General features: G+C 32.7%; 1 protein-coding gene across 1 annotated transcript in view; it reads right to left on the bottom strand.

Moving 5' to 3' along the window:
- The window catches only part of LOC129228006 (bromodomain-containing protein 8-like), a 112429-nt gene that overhangs the window by 60512 nt on the left and 33433 nt on the right, over positions 1-18484 (bottom strand). The window contains exons 9-11 of the mRNA XM_054862636.1: positions 15550-15762; positions 6166-6349; positions 2642-3130 (exon numbers count right to left, since the gene is read on the bottom strand). Of these exons, the coding sequence (XP_054718611.1) occupies positions 2642-3130; positions 6166-6349; positions 15550-15762 (886 nt within the window). The remainder of the gene's footprint in view (positions 1-2641; positions 3131-6165; positions 6350-15549; positions 15763-18484) is intronic.

Here is an 18484-nt window from a genome sequence, read left to right as displayed (position 1 = left end):
ATTCAGACCTTCACAAACCAGTTGTGCAAGTGGCGTCAGTGTAGTTGATAACTTCTGATCGTAATGTTGGTTTTCTCGGGTGTTGTTGCTTTCTGCCTGCAAACTCATTATGGCAAATTTGAAAGAAGAAACTGTAAGCTTGAAATTTTGCTTTGTGCTTGAAATGTTGGCAATGGAATAGCTTACCAAATGCTTCAACAAGCTTTGAAGGACAATGCTATGAGCCGTACACAAGTTTTCGAGTGGTTTGGGCGCTTTTAATGTGGTAGAATGAGTGTTGAAGATCGTGCTCGTTCTGAGCGCTCTTCAATGTCTCGAAATGATGGAAACGTTGAAAAAATCCGCCAAAAAGCAACGAGAATTATTGTTTTACGATTGACGAAACTTTAGAAGAAACAAGAGCGAGTTGGAGCTCGCGCGGGTGATCGGAAGAATGGTTCCTTCACCATGATAACGCTGCCATACATTTAGCCTTCACTATTAACCACTACTTGGCCTCTCAGAGATGGCCAGTCGTTCCTCGACCCCCGCATTTGCCAGACCTAGCCCCCTGTGATCTTTTTCTGTTCCCGAGGATGGAAAAAATTCTGAAATTGAAGCGTTTTGATGATGTAGGATCTGTAAAATCTGCTTCGCAACGGGCACTGAACATAGTCAAAGCTAAAGAGTTCCAGGGGAGCTTCTAACAGTGGAAAAAAAGAATTAACAAACGTATTTCACCTAAGGATGAACAATTTGAAAGAGACAAAAGAAATTTTGTGAATCAACTAATATATAAATATTTTAGAACAAAAATCTGTTACTTTTGGGTCCCCCCTCATAAATGACAACAGTCCAGACGGAAATGCGATGACCACTGTGAGGAGATGCTCATTCAATGACAATCAGATGTTTTCCCCCGGCCGATACGAAGTGGGGGGAAGCAAATTCTGGGGTCTGCCGGTCTACAGAGAGCACGCCAAGGTTAACCTTGAAAACTCGTCTTTAGCAAGACAAAAGTCGAGCTACGGCGTTTTGATTTTTCTTTTGTAATCAAATACTTACAAATTAAATATATTTAACACATAATAGCTTCAACTATATGTGTCAACCACACACATTCTCTATTTTTTCACACCATTTGTCAATTTACACCTTTTTTAAACCTCCAAATTTATGAGAATTATTTCTCAACATGGAGTAGCACATCTCGTACCTTTCCCAGTGCTGCCAAATTAGATTGGAACAGACTATAATGTATTACTTCAAACAGCAATGCAAGAAGTTCATCACATCGAAAAAATAATAATAATGAATATGCATCAATATTTCTAGGATTTTTCACAGGGTTCTTTTGATATGAATTTAAAAAAAAAAGTTTTTTGCAAATTAAACCCTTTTTGTGGAATTTCAAACTGTGAACAAAAAGTTAAGTATCAGTACATATTAGACTTCTAATTTTGAGTACTGCTTTACTAATAAATCAATTTGTGCAAGCTCCAATTTGGTCAATTGGAATTTCGTGAAGGGTCTGTTTTGATAAATCAGAAATTTGTGAAGGGTCCCTTTTAACCTGTAGGAATTTTGCGAAGAATTCTTAAACAGACAAAAATTTACTTTGGACAGATCCTTGGTATGATACCGTGAAAGACCGAAATTGGAGAATTCGGCTTTCGCAGCAGTTCATCAAACGTATTCAGTCTTTCATCAATGTTGTTGTTGTGTGAATGGTTCACATACTGGTCATTCACTGGTTAATGTTGACACCAGATTTTGAACTTTAACATTAACATGTATAGAGAGACCCCCAGGGCCGGATTTGGACTTGTGGAGGCCCCGGGGCAAAGAAAGGAGTGGAAGCCCCTAATCAGGGTTCGAAAAGATCATCATATTTTCGAAAATATCCGATACTTTGATATATATCCGAATATTTTGATATATATGTATATATCCAATATTTTGGATCAGCACTTTAATAGTAAATACATCCTGAAGTTACTGCTATTTATTTTTTTATATTATTATTATTATAATTTATAGACTTAAAATTACTGTTTCTTATTTATATCTAAACATACATTTCATTTTAAAAGTTATGTACTTTTAAGGTTATTTTCATGATATTTACAATCATTTGTGAAATCTGATAACTTAATGTTACAAAAATAAAACATATATATGTAATCATATTGATCGGTTATTAGGTTGGATGTTGAATATTATTTTTATACATGCTTTGCTGACCCGTGAAAGTTAGGATATTGATATTTTGTAAAAGTTTTATTGTGGGGGGGCCCCTTTGTTGTGGAGGCCCCGGGACAGTAGCTCCGCCTGCCCTCCCCTAAATCCAGCCCTGGAGACCCTCAAAAATTGTAAAATTTTAGTGTTCAGACAAATTACTTCTCAGAGTTTATTTGAAAATTCAATGTAAATGTAACATGGTTGCTGAAAGCTTCCAGTTCTGAAAGAACTAGCTGTCAAAGTACTTTTTTAGTTGCCTGAGATTTATGGGTCCCTGTTTTTATATAAATATATATACATAAACTAACAAAAAATAAGCACTGAATCAATTCCAAATCTAATTTAGTAATAAGAAAAAAACATGTATTAAAATTTCACAACCAGAAGGTTAAATTTTGAATCATTAAAAAAATCTACTTACTGATGCTCTGAAGCAAATCTACATCCATTGGTTCTTGCTTCATATCTTTCACATCTATCACATTGTAATTTTCACAGACAGCCTGGATGATATCAATATTCTCTTGCGAAGTAACATCCAGCTCGGGAAGCCCCAGCCTGCATGCTTTTGATTCCACGGTCGTGTTTTTACTGCCGTCAATGACGATCTCATTCTTGACATCGAAAGGCTGAAAGGCGCCGGTGCTTGAACTAGGAGAGACTTCGGGGAAGGAGATGTGTTCCAGTACATTGTCTAAAATAATGTTTTTTTGAGGGGACGAGCTGAGCGGTAAATCGAGAATACTTTCCAACTTGATCTCGTTGCCTTTTGGCAACAGTTTAGACGTATTGGCTTCGGTAGGAGTTAAAATTGGGGTAGAAGTACAGGATGGAGCATCTATGATCGGAAGTGGCGGTAATCTTCCGGGAGTACTCGGTGGCATTTCTAACAGTTTGGATAATGTAGGAGCTGGGAAAAAAATAAATAAATAATCAATGCAAGCTTCTTCATATGCCCCTTTGTTTTAACACATAATAAGACGAGACATATTTTTAATTTATGGGCAAAAAATAAAAATGATTATTGAGAGAAAATGCAGTCAAGCAAGTAAACGTTCTCCTTTGGGAGAAAACTAAATGAGAGTACATGCACAAATTGAGAAATACTCCTATGTTTAAAACTTCTTTCAATTGGAGAGTAGGGTAACTATAGTTGGGGTAAACCTAACCTAGCAGTGTCATAATGCTGTGATGAGGATAAGCGTAGCCTACACAATGCTGTCAGGTTGGGTTTGGCTCAACTGTAGTAATCACAAAATATATGTATGCAACATATTTTGCAATTTATGAGTCACAAAACTGTTTGATCTCACTTACACAGTCAAATGTTCAACAATTTATCATCAAATGTCAAAATTTCATCAGCAATCAGAATTGAAACATGATAGTACAGTTTTAAAATGGTTCATTATTATGTTGTGCACTAATTTAGAGAAGCACTTATTACCAGACATAAAAAAAGATCACAGCAATGAATCTTACCTTTGTCCACAACGTAAAGATATGATTATGAATGAAATGTGCATCACTACAATTAAGTATTAAACCCTTGAAGGAGATGTTTAGTGTAGTACGATCGCCTTAATTTTAACTTTCATAATTTTATACATGAGTGAAAGTATAAATTGAAAGAAATTGCTAATATATAAAGTTGAAAATTTGTACCTCAGAACCAGAACAACATAAGTCACATAATTGCAACTTCAGAGGAGAGGAAGATCTTTTGTCCGGAGCATGCAAAAGATGGGATGCACGCCATTTAAAACTGGTTTAAATAAAAATTCTTCAGACTTGCTTTCACATGGCTTGATGCGGAACAGGCTTCTACACAGGCCCGGTTCCTGGGGTAGGCGACCTAGGCAGCCACCTAGGCAGATAGATTTTAGGGGCGGCAAATTTTGAAATTGAAACTTTTTTTTTTAAATATGAATGTCTGTTTCAGCGCCAAAAGATTTACTGCTTCAATGCTAAAGAAAATAAATAAAAATAATAATGTAGAGTGTGTACCAGCGTTTGGATATGCAAAACCCAATATGGAATTTAACTAGAAAATCACTTTAATATTAGGCATCTTACTATTATTTTTGTTTTATTAATATATTGTTTTTTCAATGGGGAGGGAGGGGCAGCACTAGTCAATATCGCGTAGGGCGGCAAAACTACTAGAGCTGACCCTGCTTTTATATACAATGCACTAAAAATGAAAATTGCAATTATTGGTATTGAACCTACTTTAGTCTGGCTCTGAGATACAGACATTACCACGTTGCAACCAGAGCTAAGGCAGAATCACAAGACATACACTGAACAGCTAGCTCAGTCACAGCATCCAAAGAATGCACTTTCCTCCTTGTTCTGTGCTTGACAGACTGCAAAATAGGCTTAACTGAGCTGAAGAAAAGACTCAGCATCTACATGAGGTTTCTTGCCTTCTGCTCAATTATGGCTAATTCACACTGACAATCACAAAACAGATGTAAAATCAGTCTCTGGATGCTGTAACTGAGCTGTGAAGTATATGCTTGCAATTGTTATTCTACTTTTACCATTCGAATCTTTTTCAAAAAAAGATTCAAAAGTATCACAATCACAACAATATGTAACTACTAGTAACATTATTTGTTTTTATAAAGATGCATCTTTCTATCTTTTATAACTCAGGTCCGTAAAAGCAGACCTTAAATTCATGTAGTCACAGAGAGCAAATCATTAATTACAATTGTAAGATGCAAAAAGTAGTGTTCTTATCCTTAATCCTGACTTGAAATGAAATTAATCTCTTCGCCAGAGAGCAAAGAGCACTATGAGGTGGGGATTACAATAATATAAAACGCTTGTGGTATCCCACAACAGTCAAAAAGCTTTTTTATAACTGGAACACACAATAGGTATGGGTATGACAACTATTCAAATTGTATTGAAAAATAGATATACCTAATTCAAAGAACACTTGGTGCATCTGCCTGGTGATGCGAAACAGATGCTTAAAAACTTTTGCTTTTGTGTCGGATTAGGCGTGTAGGATTTTTGTACTGAAGGCCAATTGTTTTTTTCTTTCCTTTTCTACATCTTTTTTTCCCCCTAATTTTTTTTTACTATTGAAAATTGATATTCTTTTGGCAAGTAATAAGGTTAACTTCAAATCAGATAAATTCCATACAGAGTAACTAACAAAGCAAAGTATCCAGTCTCTTGCTTTTCTTTGCATCCTATTTTGATATAGCACGTGAAAATTGTTTTTATTAAGTTTAATGCAATGGTTGAAAAAATATTTATGAACACTAGTTAAGAATTTTGCAGTAAGTTAGTACCCTAATCCAGGGCTAAGGCAGAAATACATCACGTATTTTATGAACTAGTTAAGAATTTTTTGAAAAAACCAGCAACTAAGTAAAAAAAAAGAAGCACCAAAAATTTTTTTTAATGTTGGCATTACATATAATTTCTAAACAACACATCACTGTACTACCTTTCTTAAATTCCATTACCAATTTTAAAATAAATTTTAAAACAACATGCATTAAAACATGCAATAATTAACTTATTATCTTCTTCAAACATAGTACAATGAGATCCTTTAGATCCTTAGATGCTGCTTGAAATGTACATCATTTTGTTTAAAATTAACACTGAAAATCAGTTAATAGGCAAAAGATTGATCATCATTCAAGATAAACTTCCTGCCAAAAAATAAAAAAAGTACTAGAATTGCAGAACGTTTTATAAAAATGTTCAGTTACTAGTTCTGAAAATCTTGATGCCATGGCTACCTGCAGTGCAGTATTTGTTAAGTTTTCTTTGAAGACAAAAATTGATACACAATGAAGCCAAATGTAAACAGTTCAAAGTTATAAAGCAATTATGAATTGAAATTTTAAAAAATAATTTTGGGAAATAATTATAAATATCAGAAAATGGATGAGTTAGAAATCCCAAAGTTATTACCTGAAGTACATGCAGAACTGACTGGAGGTGATAGCAATTTATCACCTAAATCATTTTGAAAAAACTGGTGACCTTGAGGTAGTGTGGATGTTGCAACAGCCAGCTGCTGAGCTGCTGCAGTGGCTAAAGCACTTGAAGGGTTAAAAAATGATTGCGGTGATGAAACAACTTTTGCCACATTTGCCTGAAAACCAATGAAAATTAAATAGGTCTCAACAAATCATTTTTTCTATTTTTTTTCAATTGAAGATTTCTTTAACTTGTTCGTCAGTCAAGAATTAATGCCAAATTTTCACTTCATATCAGTGTTACCACATAAAAGTAGACATAATTCTGAATTTGGCACCAAGCTACTTTTTGGACTACTTAAAATTTAAGCAAAGTTTTTTAAATATTGCTAATTTTTTGGATTTTTTGACTCGAACATACATGTTTTAGTACTTCTCCCAGACCAAAAGAGGGGCAGGGTGCTTCCAGATGAAAGGATTGTTTAATTTAATAAAAAAGGCGCTTTTGAACAGAAATTTTGTAGCAGAAAGGGTGCTTTTTTCCTTTCATGTGAACTATACAGGGGTGGATACAAGAGGAGAGTGATGGAGGTCATGACCTCATGACCATGGCATGAACAAGTTTATTCTTACACAATGTGTTCAACTGTTTCATGAATAAAGTGTTAATGATTGGAGCAATATTTCCAATTCATTAATTTTTTTTTAAGTAACTATTTGAAGTACTACTTCCTTTCATGGCTTATGAAAAATATAAGAAACTTTTATGCTCTATTAGGTGTTTTATTCCACTCCAATTTCGGTGCTTTTTATAGCAGTTTCAGAAATTTTTCACATCCATTTTAGTCCAGTCAATAGGTAGAAAAAAACGGGCTTGCATTACAAAAAATTGGGTCAAAGATTTTATTTTTTAAATTTGTGTATACTAGTGCCAATATGAAAAAAACCAAGTTATCCAACACGAAAGACCTCGGGAGAACTTTTGGGGGCCGAAAACCCCCCAAAATTTGTGACTTTTTGTAGTATTTTCAAAATATCTCAAGAATGGTTAAAATTACAAAAAAACTTCCAATGCAAATGTTAAAGAAGATTAAATTTCCTTCAACTTTTGTCACTACAACATTTTTGTAGCACGAAAAGCAAGCGAGTTACAGCTTCTTGAAAGTCACACTTTTTCTGAACCCCTTCAGCGAAGTGCGTGAAAGCGCATCGGATAACGGAGGAAAAAAGGAGAAACGCCGGCAGTCTGACCTTGGAAATCATTTGTCTTTCACAGCTGAGGGTAAATGCCTCCGTTCCCTTTAATTTAAACAAAACACCCCCATTCCATCCCCCCTCTTTTTTTCTCCAAATGAGATGAATCGACTCAATAGCTACTCATGTTGGTCACTTCAGGGTTTGAGCGAGAGTATGTTTTATCAATTTGTGTGTTCTGAATTAAAATTTTTTTCCTAGAAATGATTACGCCTGACCAAGGTGTTTTTTTTTATTATTATTATCATTATTATTTGCGAAATCAGTTTGCATGAATGCGAAATAAAGATTGTGAAGGAGAAGGGAACAGAAAATTTTCAAAGATGCAGCGCAAAACGGCAAAATGAAGAACATCAGCGTTTTTTGAAGTTCTTAAAAGAAGTGACAATTCACACTGCCTGTTACAAATGCTATATCAATGAGCAATCAATCTCTTCCCTTGAAGTAATGGTTGAATCTAACATGTTAACTAAATTCCTTAAGAAAGATTTCTCGCAAATTATAACAAAAAGAATTGTCTTATTCTAATTCTTGAGACATATTTCGAAGAGTTTGGCATTGAAGTCAGGCAGACTCAAGATGATGCCGACTCACTCACTTACTGCTCTTTCAAAAGCAAAAGAAATTGAAAAGATTGTTATAGTGAGCGAGAGGACTGATGACAGCTTTAGGACAGCCTTTCAGCAACTTGTTCTTTTTAAAACTTGGAAGAGGGAATGCTTGTGATTTGTTTTTTCCCCACTATATCTTTTAAGTTGACCCCAGCAATATTCTTTTCATCCATGCGTCTAGTGGGTGTGATACGACTTCGGCAATCTTTGGCCAAGGCAAAATTAAGTTGTACAAAATAGTCAAAAAAAAAAACCTACTGAAATTAAGGAAGCTATTGAAGTATTTATGGACCCAATCTGTCATCATGATGCCTTCCTTAGCTGCAGAAAACATTTTGAAAATATTATACACAGGTGACGTAAAGTATTTGAACCTATCTTTGGATACTTTGCAATTTAATCTTTTTATAAAACTAGTATAAAGGGCTAAGATAAATCTTGCAGGGCTACCTCTAACGTGCGGGGAGGGGGGACATGCTGGACGTTATCACTCATATCGGTTCTACCACCAAATTCAAAGTTGGTTGGGCAACATAATTGATCCAGAGAAATGGGGTTGGGAACGCAGGACGCAAGGTTTAATGCATGTTGACACGAAAGAGATTCAGTTATTCAGAATCTTTTGAAGATTGTACCCTGTACCTGCAAGAAAAATTGTACTGGAGCCTGTTCTTGTCACAAGGCAGGTTTAAAATGCTCCAGCACGTGCAAACACTGCAGTGGCACAAATTGTGAAAATGTTGCAGAAATTTCATCTTTGGATGAGACTGCTGAAGAAGATAATTTGTTCCAGGAGCTTTTGGAATTACCGCAACATGGAGATGAACAATTAAAGGACCACAACTTCTTTCTACCCCCTACAGATTCTGAACTGGGAGAACCTGGACCTTCAAAACGGCTTCGAAGAAGATAAACAGCGTATTTTGTTGTTATTTCTCTATTTGCTTTAAGGTCGAATGAATCTCTCTGTAATTTAGATGTATGTATTAATCTTCTACAGTTGGATTTTCATTTTGTAAGGTAATTCTTTTGGGTTTTTCATGCCTCAAAAAGTCAGTTTCTGCAGAATTTTTTCAAAGTGTTCATGACGTATTACTATTGTACCTTTATTTATTCATTTTTATGTCTATTGTTTGCTTATTATCACCCTAATATTTATTCATTCACATTTATATTCAAATATTGCATTTTCGCTTGTAATAGAATAGATGGTACGAATTATGTGCTTTAAATGAATGAGAAGATTTTGTAATTCAGTTACAAACTGCAATATAAATCATATGTTATTTGAGTCTGACTGAAGACTACCTCTGTCAGACTAGAAATATTAGTTCGTGAGCGGTGGAGGAGGGTTTATTATTATTATTATTGTATCAGAGCATAGGATGCATGACTGTGTTGATTGTTTGCTTATTAGCTGCCTAATATTCATTCCTTCACATTAATATTTAAAAATCGCATCTTTGTTTGCAATAATTAGACTAGAATGTACGAATTATATCCCTCAAATGAATGTATATATTGTGTAATCCAGTTACAAACAACAATATATCATCTATTATTGGAGTCTGATGAAGACTACCTCTGTCAGATCAGAAAAGTTAGTTCGTGAGCAGTGGGGAAGGTTTTTTTTAAAATTATTATTGCATCGTCGTATGTGCTTTAAATGAATGCGTATATATGTATTTCAGTTTCATAATACATCGTTTGTTTTTGGAGTCTAGTGGGAACTAATCTGAATTGCTACTGTGTCCAGCGGGGGGGGGGGGGGGATGTGAGCAAGAAACTCAAACTACTCTAACTGTCGATAAACTCTCTGAAACTAAAGTTTCTATTGAAGTTCTAATAATTATGACTCCTTGCTTTCAGTGTGAAAGCTTTTTTTTTTTTTTTTTTTTTTTTTTTCGGAGTGGAGGAAAACTGCTTATTTTCAAAGAGCTATAGCAAGCTTGTTATTTGTGCTACAAAAAAGTTGTAAATACAAAAGTTGTAGGAAATTTTATGTTCTTTAAACTTTACCTTTAAAACTTTTTTCTAAGTTGAACCATTTCGGAGATATTTTGGAAAAAACAAAAAATGTCATAAATTTTTGTGGTTTTTCGGCCCCCAAAAGTTCTCCCGGGGTCTTTCGTGTTGGATAACTTGGTTTTTCCATGTCGGCACCAATATGTACAAATTAAAAAAATAAAATCTTTGACCCCATTTTTTGCAAGGTAAAATGTATCTATTGACTGGACTATTTGCATTTTTGGAAAAAGAAAAATACATTACTTCTTATTAAAATGGTGCTTTTGTTTTAATGCAGGATTTATTTATTTATTTATTTATTGAAAAAATGCATGTCAAATGGAGGCATTCAAATGAAGTTTGGATGCATTGATAAAATAAAATTATACAATTTTCTTGCGTTATGTAGCCTTGGATGGTTAATGGTGAAAAAAAAAAATTGAAGAAAAAAGCTTACATTTTTGCTTTAATGGCAAATTGATACAGCATTTTTCTTCGGTCAAAGTCAATTGATTATGTCTCAAAATAATTGAAACTTTGGACAAGATTTAGATTTTTAATGTCAAAAAACAGGAATTTCCTACACATTTTGACATGAAAATCAAGATTGTGATTCTTTTGGGGGTAGGTATATCTCTTTATAGTAAATAACATCTACAGCCTTGAAATTTTGTACAAAATTACTTCGAGCCCGGGGGGTTACACCTGGGGTTTTATTTTTTTAAATTCAAATTAGTTTTTTTTAAATTAATTTTATAAGCTCAAATTTCGCGTAAATTGCATATTATTGCCTATTAAAGGGGTGAAAAATTACTTGCACATATTAATATTATATATTGTTGAAAAGTTTAGAATTTTCTACATTCTACACAATTTGTTTCAATGCTCTAACTTAAATAAGGTAGGAGTTATTTGTGTTTTTAGCACAAACTTTTTTAGGCTTAGCTAAAACTTAGGCACTATTTTTTTCATTAAATCTAGCAGTAAAAAGCGAAGGAATTGTCTTACAGTTTCTTTTTGACACCACTGAAAAGAGGGGCTTTTTTTACTCCAGATCTAACTCAAGCGATGGTCGAAAAACTGAGCTCCAAAGGAAAAAAGTTACAAGCCATTAAAATTCAAGTTCGAATAATCCTCATCTCCATTAAAATTATTGATGTTTTATTTGGCGTTGCCATAGTTACGTCTTTTCGATTTGCATGTTTCTTCTTTCCCTTATTCACAAACTTTAAGGGTTTCAGTTTTAACGGAAAATCTTAGGCTCGACTCAATCCAAGACCTGAGCTAAAGTGCATAATATATTACTACTGAGACCATGAATTTACAAAACTGCAGTTTTGCAATGCTCAGGAGACCCTTAGCTCTTACGGCTTTGCAAGTTGGTGCAAGTTATTTTGAAACCCGGGGAAGGGGTGCTTTTTGATCCAAAGGGAGCTCTTAATGCTTTCTAACTGACAATTTAAATCTTTGCAAATTAAATAAGCTTGCGAAGAAATCTTCGGGGGTTGGCGAGCATTAGCAAGCAGGGGGCAGAGCCCCCTACTTCAGTAAAAAAAAGTGACTGGTCAGACTACTCAAAGAGACAATAGAAATCATTTATACCAGGCTGAGGTTAAAATGAGATCAATAAGCAATCAACTTGATAGCTCAAAACTAGCACCCGCCCCCCTTTTACAACAGAAAATCTAAAGTTTTAGTTTTTACATACATTAAGAAAAAGAAAAATCACTCACTATCCAGGAAATAACACTTGTTTATACTATTTCTTTATTTAGTTTGAACTATTTTATTATTTTTTTCTATTATTATTTTAAATAATCAATTTTTATGCGCCATTTTTAGTTTACTTTTTATGGTTCATTTACAATTTTTTTTTTTTTTTTTTACAGATTTAACTTGATTATTCCAATGACTTATGGGCATCAGTGGGAAATTTTAACAGCAAAAGATATTTTTAACCAACCAAGAACATACAAAACATAAATGGTAATCTGAATAACAAAAAACATTATGGTAAAATAAATTCAAGAGTGGAAGTTGCAAAAATACCAACATGGCACTTTTTTAAAATAGAAAAGAGGGTGGAGGTGAAGGATTTACACTTTAAGTAAATAAGAGGAATTAATACAGAATTTAATACATAAAAAATAAATTCATAAGAAAAGTGTTCAAAACTAAAAAAATATTTAAAAAAATTGAAAATAATGATTACTTATTAAATAAACTTATTACAAAATATTTTACTTTATTTTTATTCAAGAATAATTCATTTTTCATCATAATTAATGAATAGTCGTTTTCTTTTTAACATAATAACAAAAAAAATTACATAATAATACTAATTTATCTAAGCTTTTCTCAGACTTCACTCATGCACTCTTATTTGTCACTTTTTAAATTGTATCCTGTCCTGTCTCACTCAGCCTCAATAAAAAAAAAAAAAAAAAAAAAAAAAAAAAAAAAAAAAACACGGAAATTAGTCAAAGGATTGAAAAGGTTCCCCCCCCCCCTGATTAAATTGAAACTTGTTACGGCCAGATCATTTAGATACAATTTAACATATTTTCGTCACATGGTAACAGTAGGATATCTTATTGTTGTTTTGAGGCTTTGATGTATAATTGTTGCACTGAGGTTAAAATATATACATTTCTATTTTCAATATAGTGTTAGGACTTAGATTTGGCTGGCCCAAGTTTCAAATGCAAATAATGCTCTTAGGATATTCTTTAAAAAAAAAATCTATTAACAAAAATTTTGATTTAAAAATTATTACTCTTAAAATTACATATAACTATCTCTATTAAATGTGTATATTACGATAAATTAAAATGCAATTTTGATTAGATTAAAATATTTGAGTTACATTATAAAAGGCACAATGGTACGAGAAATTCCCTCAAAAAAATGGTCCAAAAAATCATGAAGATTAAAAGAAATAAAATATTTAAAAACACCCTAAAATGTGAGGGGAAAAGCAACCCTGAAATGAGAGGGAGAGGGGAAACCCTCAACGTATAGTCTAAAAGAGTGCTAGAATTAAAAAATGCTAATGTCATCAAAATCATAATGCAGAGAATTTTCACACCTTTGGGGCCACCTTAAAATACCACAAATCAAGACTTAATTCAAATAAGTCAATTTTTCAGGCTTTTTAGTAAAAAAACTTAATTTTAGTTTTACTTATGTTGTGTGTAATTTATTTTCATTATGCAGACAAATATAGCGATTGAAATATTGAAAAAAAAAAAAAAACTAAATTGATTGCCTTAAAATACACTAGCCCCATCAGAAAAACCATTCATCCATGATGAGTAAAGCTAGCTATTCTCACCTCTACCTATGGGTATGCCTGTAACGACCAGTAGCCCTGATCATAGAAACATTTAACAGTACATGTAAGAACTAACCACATACACTCACAATGGCTATGTACAAATACACACACACATGCATGCATTAACTTTGCATATGTCCAATGATGAACAAAAGCATCTCAAAACTAATTTCTAACAAACATTCAGGGTACACACAAGGGAAATATGCAAAGTGGGATTTCTCACCATGACCAAAATGTGAAGTGGGGCTCTTGTGGGAAGTGCCTGCAAATGGATTTTTGTTGAGTGCAGGCCTAGAAGTGACATTTGCCAAAAAATTACACGCAATTACAGAAATATTTAGGAAGAAATATAGGAATTCAGACAAAACATAGGAACTTTTCAAACAAATTATTACAGGAAGTGCAGTACAAATCTCAAAATTTGGAGTCCTCAGGACTTTAGCATGTCCAAATTATGGATTTTTTTTACAAATTTTGGAACAATACTATTTTATATTACACTTTGTTTTCAATTTGTTCTAGGTAAAAGAAAACTATCATGACACATGGGTGTAAGCCATCGATCAAATTGATCTCCCAACTCACTCAAAGATAAATGCAACATCATGTATAAAATGAAGAAAAAATAAAACAAAGAAAATAAAAATATATCCCACTAAAATTATAGGAAGAAAAGGAAACGTGCAAGAGCAAGCTTTTCTTAAGCTGGTGATTTTTCAAGCCTAATAGGTTATCTTACCTCCTTTTACCCGTACGACTCAAGCATCAATGAAAGACAAGTGTAAATTTGTTTTGCTCTCCCTAAACACATGATAATTTTTGACCTCGAAGAGAAGATCTCAGGAACTTTTGTGGTAGAACTATTGATTCCATTACATATTCTGCTGATTATGAATTTTAGTTATAGTTTTTTCAGAACAAATATTCAAAAATAAAATATCAACAATTAAAAAATAGTCTGAATTTACAATTTTTGATTGCATTTATTTTTCCAAAATACAAATTAATTTCAATATTCGTATGCAGACTGATCACTGCCCTAGGTCAAGATACCTTAAAAAAGAATAATTTTGAAATTTTTATTATCGATAGACAGGTAATTGTACTTCTTACATACAAAGATATGATTAATTCGAAATTTCTCAATCTTTCATCTTATTTTCTCTAGAACATTTCCTTTTTTACAGCACCGAGGTTCTTTTAAATGCATTTTCCAAAAGATTTTCTAAATTTGGCTAAATGTCCTTTTCATTATTTCAAGATATTTTTCAATCCAAGCAAAGGTACTTAATGGTTTTATGATCATAATTATTTTTGATTCCCTGCACATTCAATTATATTCGTAAAATTTAATATCAATACTGGTTTGTAAACAATGAATCTTCTAGAATTTGCTTTCCAATTTTAAACAAATTGCAGTTTTTTCATCTGATCATGAATAACCTTAACATCCCAAAAATAACCGGTTGTAAAACCACATCGGCTTTCAGTTCATAAAAAATCGTGTGCATGCTTTCGTAAATAAAGAAGAGCAGAAAACATGATAAGTTTCATTAGGATCCTATACTTTATGGTTTAAAATCATATTTTCTCGGTTGATTTGGAACATCAACTAAAATCAAGTTAATAAATAAATAAATTATTGAAATAAAGAACAAAATTAGACAAACTAAAGTGTATATGATGCAATACCAACTGATTTTGAAATAATTGAAACCTTTACAGGATGCAAAAGGACTGAAATCTCAAACATTGCACGTAATTTTCGGTAAAGCAAGAGTTTGGCACTGGCATGTTTCCAAACTATACATTTTTTTTTTTTTTGGAAATTGTGGTAGCTGAAGATAGAATGGGAAAATTAAGAGATACAAGGAAGTAAGAACTAAAAAATATAGGAAAAATAGGAATTTTTCGGATGTATGGGAAAATATAGAAATATAGGAGCGCTGTCAGGCCAGTGAGTTGGATTTTAGAAAAAATTGCGAGAATCCCACAATCCTGCATAATAATGCCAACCCAGAACTTTTACTGAATACTTCAAAATGAAAAAAATTACTATAGTACTAAAGCATAGAATATTTCACAAGATGCCCAATCAGCGACTAAATAATAAACATGGTAGCCAGAAAAATTTTTAATAATGTACATGTCATAACCTACTTACATCTTTAGGATTGAGAAGCTGAACAGGCAAGGTAGTTGTAGTAGACGGCGTATTCTTCAACAAAGAGTTTAAAAGAGGAGATGAAGCAGGAGTGGGCCGATTGTTTTGCTGCATAGTGCTCCTGGGCGACTCTTTAGTTTTTACAATTCCTGCTTCCTTTTCAGACATTGATACAGAAAGCTTTGAGCGTTCAAGAAGTTCAGATGCGTCAAACTGAAAAACACTGAGTTAGAAACAAGTACATGCAATATTTGTAAAAGATAGAATTTGTAGAAAACCTTCACAGAGAAGACAAGCAGGACAAAATTTTCCATAGCAAGCAAGTAATTTTATCTATAGGCAAGACAGGTTTGTTTTCAAAAGAAAATTCTTAATAATAATAATAATAATTCGCATACACAAATTCAAGGAATTTAAGTAATACTCATGAATGAGGAGATGCAGTGCAGAAAGCTTGCTTTTAAGCCATGTCATCAATTCATGGGGAAAACTTATTATTACTCATATTCTATTTGTCTCAAGCAAAAAGAAGTTATTGGAGAAAATTATGTTAATATAGCTATTTATAACTATTTTTATGAACCAACCCTCTCCGCTTTCCCCACCCAGTACAAAACTTTGGCTATTGCAGCAATGCCTATTCTCCGAGCATAAATTAGCATACGATTAAAGACGTAAAACAGTGGGGGGGGGGGGGAAAAGTTTTCTTAGGAAAATTGATTTTATAAATTTTAAATGTACCGTATTACCCTGCATTAGCCAGCGTGCTTGAAAAAAGTGAGGTTGATCAGTTGGGTGGAGTGAAAAAAAAATTCAAATTTCGAAATGCCTGGGGTCTCAAAAGGTTTCTTTTAACATCAATAGATCACCCGTAAAATTTTAGTCTCCTAGGATAATATCTTTAGATTCCAAATCGCCCCAAAAATACCCCCCAAAAAAATGATTTTTAAAAAATATTTTTACAAAATTGAAAATATATGATTTTAAAAATTTTTGAGGGGGTAAATGTTAACTCTTGGTAGCATTAATATCCCATAAAAGTTTTACTTCAATAGAGTCATTTCTTTTAATTTCTAAAAAGCAACAAAATAAATCAAAAATGCAAAAAAAAAAAAATCAATTTTTTAATTTTTTTTTTTTACAAAATTAAAAATATATGATTTTAAAAATGTTTAGGGGAGAGAGTAACTGATAACTCTTGGTAACATTAATATCTCAGACAAGTTTTACTGCAATAGAGTAATTTCTTGAAATTTCCAAAAAGCAGTAAAATAAACCAAAAATTGACCTGTTTTTCTTCCCAATTTACACGATCTTCTAAAGCAAAAAAAGGTTAAATGCACAAAATATAAATATTTAAATACCAAATCTAAACTTTTTTACAAGTTATATATTTAATTTCTTATTTAGATAACTTATTGTAACATTATGAATGGAAAAAAAAATAATATTTTCTAAATAAAAACATAATATTGCATTATCTCACTTGCCAAGAAATTGGGTACTTCATTCGTAAAAAACCTCATAACTACTTAACAAACACCCCACATCAATAACAATAGTTTAGGCATGAAATTTTGATTTACTGTCAAACTTTGGCATTTTTGATCTAGACTCTTGTTTGCTCAAGATGAAACCATCTTTCCTTTCTTCTCCACAAACAGCTTCTGAAGCCTCTGTTATCAATCTGACACAGCATTCCGTCACTTGGCTGTGACATGGGTATTTATGAAGGTCCGAAGGAGAAATTGGTTCCTCCAAATTAATTTCACTGTAAAGTAGTTGTTTTAAGAAAGATTTAATGGCAGATGAGGGTACTTCTTTCGTTAGTGGAGGCTCATATGTTTCAATTTGCCAGTTTATGAGTTCAGTGCAATCTCGACAGTTGAAGTTTAACTTGGGCACTTTAAACTGTCTAACTGGTGTAGCTGACTGTTAACTTAACCGGTCTTTTATCGACAAAATCTTGCGGTAGGCCAGAACTTGAATATGACTTCTTTCATCATTCAGCATTGATAATAATATGTTCTCTGAGTGAGCAAAAAATGAATTACGTGGAATTACATTGTCTGTTCTTAAGCTGTTTGGCAAGTATTTGAAAAATGCGATCATTCTATAGCAGGGATCAAAGTGACCAACTGACAACATATAGGACATTTTTTGAAAAAAATATAGGACACATTTTGAAAAAATATAGGATTTATAGGACACCAAAAAAAGATTAAATTTTGCATACACATCATAAAGAAGTTACCTTTCAGTGCCATTGATGAAAAAATGTATACAAAAATTGTTAGACATACCTTATTGATTCTTTCCTGTACTATAAAAATTTAAATTTCTCATACGCAAAAAATAAATAAGTAAAAACGATGATAATATTATGGGAAATAACAATTTATTTCAATTAAAAATCAAAATAGTTTAGCAACAAATTATATAGAACTGCTGATTATGAGAAGCTTTTAAATTTTTTATTACCAGTGTCTGTTACAGCTTGCCCCGCCTCAATGTCAAGTCTTAATTTTTAATTTCCAATTCCCCTCATCTATCATTGCCTGAGCTGAATTAATGCTTTCGTTACAACCTCTAGTTCTATCTCAACCTTGAGATAAACCTCTCAGTTTATCTCAAGAAGATTTTTTTTGTTACATCACTCAATTTAGGTTTTATAATTTTCCTTCTTACTTCTTTCAGTTTTTTTTTCTTTCTGTTCCTTATATTTCAAGTGTGCTGCTTTGCACAGCTGGATCATTTTTTAAATTCACATTAATATTTTCCACAGGGAGTTTTACGTCTTATCACTCGGAGAGCAACAATTGCGTCTAAATTCATGTTTGGTTTGTCACTACTAGTGACTAGTCAAAATTCTTTGTTTAAGCCTCTCTCCTTGGAAGTTTGGCCATAAGAGAAAGTCAGGACAGCCTTAACAAAT

Source organism: Uloborus diversus, chromosome 1 (assembly GCF_026930045.1).
Source record: "Uloborus diversus isolate 005 chromosome 1, Udiv.v.3.1, whole genome shotgun sequence".
NCBI lineage: Eukaryota > Metazoa > Arthropoda > Arachnida > Araneae > Uloboridae > Uloborus > Uloborus diversus.
This window is presented reverse-complemented; position numbering and strand designations above follow the sequence as displayed.